Raw genomic sequence first — 7,164 nt, forward strand, 5'->3', positions numbered from 1 at the left:
GCGGGGGGGCCAAGCTGGAGAAGAAGAAACTCCTTTTCTTGTGTGCTCTTCTCTGCTGTCATTCACTGGGCTGCTTTCAGCATCCAGCCAATGGAGAGTGAGGGCCTGCAGCAGTAGGCCCTGGGTAGGGTGATTGATGGGCAAGCGGGGCGGTGGACGATCGCACTCGCGCTCCGCCGCGCTCTGCTCCGCTCCGCGGGGCTCCCGGCTCCCCACCGCCCGCCGCGGCGAGGGGTCCCCGGGGCACCCTCGTGTGTGTGTGCCTTGGGTGAGTGGCTCCTGGAGTGAGGTGGTTGTGTCTTAGTGCCTGGCGGCGCTGGGTCTTATCGAAACGGGACCAGTGTGCGTGGGTGGGGATATCGTGTCTCCGCTCCTGGAAGCTGTTGGGTAGTGGGTGTGTGTGGCGTGGTTGTGTCTCCAGTGTGTGGGTCCTGTGCCTCGCTGGGCACGGCTGCCGTGTCCTGGGCTGCGGGGTTGTTTCGCTCTTGTGCCTGGGTTGCGCATGGCTCTGCTGGTGGGTCTTCGTGCTGAGCGTGTGGCTGCCGTGTCCCGGCCGTGCGTGGCTCTGCTGGGGTTTCCTGAGGTGTGCGACCGTCGTGCTATGGGACTGAGCTCGTAGCCGGCGTGTCCCGGCTGTGCGCGGCCCCGTTGCCGGTTTCGGGGCGCTGCGGGGCTGTGCTGCCGTGCCCGGGGCGGAGGTCCGGCTCCCGGGCGGCGGCATGGAGCACCTCGGCGCTCACCACCTGCACCAAGGCCAAGCCGAGCCCATCAGCTTCGGCATCGACCAGATTCTCAACACGTCGGAGCCGGGCAGCTGCATGGTGTCGCATCCGCGGCTGCAGGACTCGGCGGACTACGGGCTGGGCTGCATCGTGGGCAGCGCCTATAACACGGTCACGGGTGGCTACGGGGCGAGCGGCGGCGCGGCCGGCGCCTACAGCGGCACCTCCTGCAGCATGGGCGGCCTGCCCGGCTCCTACAACGTGAACATGGCGGTGAGCATGAACGGCAACACCTTGAGCTCGGCCGGGGGGGTGATCCGCGTCCCGGCCCATCGCCCCGTGGCCGGCGGCGTCCACCAGCCTCTCTCCGCCGCCGTGCCGGCGGTGAACGGCATGAACAGTCTCACGGGTCTCACCTTTCCCTGGATGGAGAGCAACAGGCGGTACACAAAAGACAGGTTCACAGGTGAGTCGGGCCACCGGGACACCCCCTTCCCTCCCTGCACCCACCGTTCCGCTCCGTTCCCCGCCGCCCGGCCTCGGCGCGGCAGCCGGTGCTCACCGGGGCACGCAGGATCCGCCCGGGGATCTCTCTGGCCGGGTGGAGAAAGCGGCCTGGATGGTCCTGGGAAGTCGGTCCCGGAGGAGGCCAGAAGCAAGACGGTGTGGGAAATCAGTCCCCATTCAGTCCCCACTAAATGCGTTGTTTCTTTTTGTTTGCCTTGATTTTTTGGTTGGTTTGATTGTTTGTGTGTGTGGTTGGGCGTTTGTTTTATTTGTTTGGTTGGTTTTTTGGCTTGTGTATTTTTCTATTGGTTAGGTTTGGTGTGATTTTTTAAATTATTTTTAAGTTGAGTTTTTTGTGTTTTGATTTGGGGATTTTTTTGTTGTTTTTTTTTCGTGATGCGGCTCGGGAAAGGCGGGCAAAGGAAAAGGGATGGCAGACTCGGCACACCACCTCCCGTGAGTCCCGGCCACGGCTGCCGGCTCCCTGCCACCGAGCTAAAAGCCGGAGAAACTTTCCTTTAAAACCAGGGGTTATTTGGGAGGCACGTTGCGGCCGGCGGCCCCGGCCCTCGCCCGCCCGGGAAGGCCGGCCCGGTGCGTACCGTAACCCGTCTGGTTTTCCCCGGCTGCGGGTTTCGGCTCAGCCTTTTCCCCTATCAAAAAGGACTCTCTGCAGTCCCGAGCAGAGCTGGGTTCGGGCTAGAGCCGCTTCCCGGACTCGCCGCCTTTTCCAGGTGTAGTTGGGCTTGTCTTTCGGCGCTAACAAAGCAAAACACTCGAAACAACGAAAATAAATAAAGACGCAAACAAAAAAAAAAAAGCAACGAAATTGCAACGGGGAAAAATCAGCGCCCCAATCGGCCCTTCTTCCCGAGGGCGGAAACCGAGGCCCGATTTTTGGAAGTTCCCGTTTAATTTCGACCCGATGGCGCTGGGTTCAGGCGCGGCCGCGGGCGGACGAACGGGCCGTTCCCCTGGCAGGCACCGGGCTGGATTTCACGCAGCCTCTTCCTGGCTGAGACACAACGCAACTTTTCACTAATTATTTTTCATAGGGTGAGGGGGAAAAAAACCCCAAACCGTATACATTTATTTAAAACAACAACAACAAAAAAGCAAACAAACAACGAATAGGAACTCCCGGGACGTTACTTTCCACGTACGAGGCGCCGGGGCCGGCGGGTTACCGCCGCACCCAAACGAAATTAGCCCCAGCCCGGTTGGCACGGAGCGCGGAGCCCCGTCCCGGCGCCAGGACCGCCTGTCGCTGCTGACCCCCCGCTCTCCGCCAGGCGCTTCGCTGGGCAAGCGGCCGCATTCCTCGCCGCCGGAGCCGAGCGGTGCCCGGCGGGTGCCCGCAGCACCCAGGGAAGGCGCCGGGGCCGCCGCCGAATTTTTGCAGCCCGTGCGTGTTTGTCGGCGGGGAAGCGGCGGCTTCGCAGCGGGGGGTGGGTGTCCCCAGCCCAGCACCCGGGAGCCGGAGCCCCTCTGCTGATGTGTCGCTGCTTGCTTCTTTGCCTCTCATCCCCCCTCCTCCCGTGTCCCCCCCAGTGGCCCTCTCACCCTTCACTGTAACACGCCGTATAGGTCACCCCTACCAGAACCGCACGCCCCCCAAGAAGAAGAAGCCGCGCACCTCCTTCACCCGCCTGCAGATTTGCGAGCTGGAGAAGCGCTTCCATCGGCAGAAATACCTGGCCTCGGCCGAGCGCGCTGCCCTTGCCAAGGCCCTCAAGATGACAGATGCCCAAGTGAAGACCTGGTTCCAGAACCGGCGCACCAAGTGGAGGTGAGGGACTGGGGGTCTTGGTGAACTGGGGTGCTGGGGCAGCCCGGGGTGAGCAGGCCTGGCGGCCACCAGCTCTGGAGGGGCAGTGGTAGCCTCGCATGGGCTTGCAAGCTCTGTGTGTGTGTGGATGTGAAAGTGCGTGTACACGTGCATGTGCATGCACAGCCGAGTGTGTGCAGCATCTGTGGCTATGAATGTGCGGGTGGTGTGTACGTGTAGTGTGTGTGTGCACACCAGTGGGTGTGAGTGTGAGCAGGGCAAGTGTGCGTAACTGCACAGTGAGTGTGAATGCTTTTGCGTGAGGGCCACGTGCGCCCAGGTGTGCCCACGTACAGTGTGTGTGTGTGTGTGTGTGTGTGTGTGTGTGTGTGTGAACGTGCAGGGCGCATGTGTGTGTGTGAGTGCGCTGCAGGGCAGGCCGTGCGTGTGCAGTGTGCGGGTATGAGCACACCGGACCTGCGAGCGAGGTGTGCACGTATGCAGCGTGCGTGAATGTGTGTGCGCACACACACGTGCATGGAGGTGTTTGCAGTGTGCCGTGCAGTGGGTGCAGTCAGTTTCACCAGTTTTCACCAGTGGGTGCAGGGTGTTCCGTGCCTCTTTCCCTGGCAGCGGCATGTGGGAGTCCCCAGCCCGGGGCTGTCGGAGTACCAGGCTCTGTGTAGCGTGGAGATTTTTATCCCCGGGGGATGAAAATTTCATCCTTCGTGGCGCCTCCTTGCCCAAACGCTTTCTTTTTGTTCTGCTGCCGGGTGTGCCGGTAAAGCCGGAGAGGAAGAGGAGGCTGGGATCACGCGGACCCTCCCGGGCTCAGTCGCTGTAACCCTGCCCCTCCCAAGCTGCACCTTCCCGGGATGTCCCCGGGGGAGGCACTCCAGCCCTGAGAACATACCCTACCCTGGGTGCAAGCAGCCCACGGCAGGGTGCTGGGCAAGGGCGAGCTCGAACAGAGAAAGGGGGTGTTGCTGGGTACTGCACACTGGGTGCTGGAGTGCAGACAGGCAGCAGTTTCTTCAAAATGGGGGAAAAGGGCTTTCTTGGCATCTCCCCGAGACTTAATAGGACAGTGAGGATTCTGGGGTTGGGTAAGAAACGGGGGACAGGGAATTTGAAACCAAGCGTGTGTGTGAATCCCCAACCCCAGTGAGTCCTTCCCTAGAGAGGCCACGGAAGAGTAGTTTCCCAGGTGTTAGGAAGTCTCTGACTGGAGTGATCTCTGTTGGCCAGGAGCAGAACACTGGAGGAGGAATAGTCCTGCCGTGGCCTTCAAAACAGGGTCAGCTATGTCTTCTAACCAGGTTTCCTAAGGAAGTGAGGCAAATCCATCTGTCAATACTCTTTGCGTCTGTTGGCTAAATTCAGCCTCCTTTGGCAGAGGCGCAGAGGATATAAACCTGTTCACATGTTTTACGAAAAATAACTGGGTAAAGAAAAACAAAATCCTTGTTCTGCCTAAGGGGAAGGCTGTAGCCAGACCTCAGCTACAGTACTGGACATGGGAGAGTCCCCACCGGCCTGAGCCAGAGAGACACAGGCACGTAAACTTTGTTTGTATGCATCTGTGCGTGTTGGGTGCTGCGATGGAGATGTGGGTGCCCCTGGGTGATAACACACCCAGCTCACTGCCCCAGGCCCCTGTGCTGGGTAGTGAGCTCTGAGCAGTGCCTGGAGCACTGGGTGCTGAAAGGAGCCACTACGGACTCAGCCTGAACTCAACAGCAGGAAGTAACTGAGAGAGTTGTTTTAAACCCTCTGATGGATTTAACTGCTTAACTGCAGACTGAGAGAGAAGAGTTTTGCCTTTGCCTCTTGCCTGGATGTCTCTGCTGGAGCGAGGTGGCTGTGTGATCCCCTCCTCAGATTTGGGCTCTTGTTTTATACACAGTTACTTCCAGGCAGATTTGAACCTGCAAATCCCAGCCTGAAATGAATGCATGACTAGGCCAGCTGCTTGCAGCAGGGAGATGCTTGGGAGCCAGGTGCTTACAGCCACAGTTCTCCTGACCACCCTGGATGTGGGGCTCCCTCCCTCCTCCCTGAGAATCTCTTCATTGTGCAGGGAGTCATTAAATATTCATTGAGGCAGAGATAGAACTGCTGTGGGGTTGCATGGGGATGGCTGGTGCTGCTTTGCTTTGAGCCCCCTCTCCCCGGGATGTCTCACATGAGATGTTGACACAGTGATTAAAAAAGGGACTGAGCCCCAAACTACCTGCTCCCAGGCGGGAGCACTGGCCACACACCTGGAGGCTTGGGTGCCCAGAGGCCCATTGCTGGCATCCAGCCCTGGCCTGCTTCCCCACTGGGAGCCAGAGGCCCCCTGCCCTGTGCTCTGAGATGTCACTGTGGAGATCAGAGCTGCCACTTCCAATTCTCACAGCCAAAGAGAATGAGACATCTCACATCCCTCCTGAGTTGCTAAATTAAAAACTGCCATTTCCTGTGTCACAAGTCCACTGAAGCTGCTGGGAGAGTGTCAGCTGGGCCTGGGGGTGTGAGGGGGGGAGGGCATGATTTGGGAATCATCCTGAGACCAGCACTGTGAGTTGCTCCCAGGTTTTCCCAGCAGCATCAATGGAGGTGCCAGGTGACGTTCAAAGGTAGTTGCAGGCTGCAGACTCCAGACTGCTCTGCCATCCAAACAAGTGGGAGTGGGATTTTTGTTGTGGCTATAAGTGCATTCAGGCCATTTCTGCCTATCCTGTTTTCGCTTCCCAGGTAGCGCAGAGCCAGGACCCTATCAACACTGGAAAGAACCCCTGCTGGCCCCCTAACCCCCCTTCCTCAGCAGGACCAACTCTACTGGTGTCATTCCAGACAGACACATGTCCAAATTGTTCTTAAAAATATTGTCCTTCACCCTGTCCATGTAGTATATCCTGTGCTTTGATTTTTCTCACTGCTAAAAAATGTGTTTCTAGTGTTTAGCTGACATCTTGCTGATTTTTGTCGTGCCTGCCATGGGTGTGTTTTTGCCTTCATCCAGACTTTCAATAGCTGGTCACTACAGCTCACCGGATGAGGTGGCAGACCTGGGTGCTGGAAGGAGATGCCCAAGGTGATGCTACCCATCTCCCAGCTGTGTGGCACTGCCAGTCACTGTTCCACCTCATCCTGCTCCATGTTCCTCACTGGGACACTGTATGCTTGGCTCTTGCTGTTGGTCCCAGAGCATGTTTGCAGGGGACTGCACCTTTTGCAATGCTGTTGTGTGACCCTTTCCATGTTTTGTCTCTGCTTGTTTTTTTTCGCCGTGGACAGAGAATAATCCAGAGAGAGCTCCCAGCTCTCTTTCATCAGAGCAATTTTTATTGAGGCCAGTAAGATAGACAGACCCAGTCCCCAGATTATGGGATTTACTCGCAGTTTGTGCAGGGGATGTGGGACCACGCCATGGCTAGGGATCTTCTTTTCCTTACCCCCACCCCCGAGTCCTGAGCACCCAGCACAAGTTATTCTCTTGGAAAATACCCCTTCTTTTCTTCCCCGGCCCCTCTAACGCTCCCTCTCTCCTAGGAGGCAGACAGCGGAGGAGCGGGAGGCTGAGCGGCAGCAAGCAAATCGCATCCTCATGCAGTTGCAGCAGGAGGCCTTCCAAAAAACCATCAACCAGCCCATCCAAGCAGACCCTATCTGTGTCCACAACTCCTCTCTCTTCGCCCTCCAGAACCTCCAACCTTGGTCTGATGACTCCACCAAGATCACCAGTGTCACCACTGTTGCCTCCGCTTGTGAATAAGCCTGGTGACCACCAGTGGCACGTACACCTTCTGCTAGCAGGGCTGTCTCCACGGGGACACATGGCATCCTTGATGGGACATGTAGTCACTCTGTTTCTCCCCAGGGAAGGCTGGCAACCCCCTGTCGTCCAACCACATGTGCAACCCACTTGTCCAGCTGGGGAAACCCACCACAAGGACTGAAAGGAAGGGAAGCCACCACAAAATCTCTTCCCAGCCGTGGGGTTGCTGGAGCAGCAGTACTATCTCACCTCCCCCCAACCCTTTTGTTCTCTTGAAAGTCTCCAGTGTCGACCCTGAACTTGCTGACAGTGCTGCCAGACAAAAGCCCAGCCCTGACAGGCACAGCCGCCGCCGGCGTTCACCCAGCTAGGGGAGAGGAAAACTTCCTTTGGCAGTACAAAGC

General features: G+C 58.2%; 1 protein-coding gene across 1 annotated transcript; it reads left to right on the plus strand.

Annotated features, from left to right (window-relative positions):
* The first annotated feature begins 719 nt into the window (after nt 1-719).
* Nucleotides 720-6,757, plus strand: TLX1 (T cell leukemia homeobox 1). The gene is made up of 3 exons (XM_027738759.1): nt 720-1,188; nt 2,817-3,018; nt 6,535-6,757. Exons 1-3 carry the CDS (start codon nt 720-722, stop codon nt 6,755-6,757), a joined length of 894 nt encoding a protein of 297 aa, XP_027594560.1.
* Nucleotides 6,758-7,164: the final 407 nt, after the last annotated feature.

The sequence above is a fragment of the Pipra filicauda genome, unplaced genomic scaffold (genome assembly GCF_003945595.2).
Source record: "Pipra filicauda isolate LSUMZ 115617 unplaced genomic scaffold, ASM394559v2 scaffold85_size2586006_pilon, whole genome shotgun sequence".
Lineage (NCBI taxonomy): Eukaryota > Metazoa > Chordata > Aves > Passeriformes > Pipridae > Pipra > Pipra filicauda.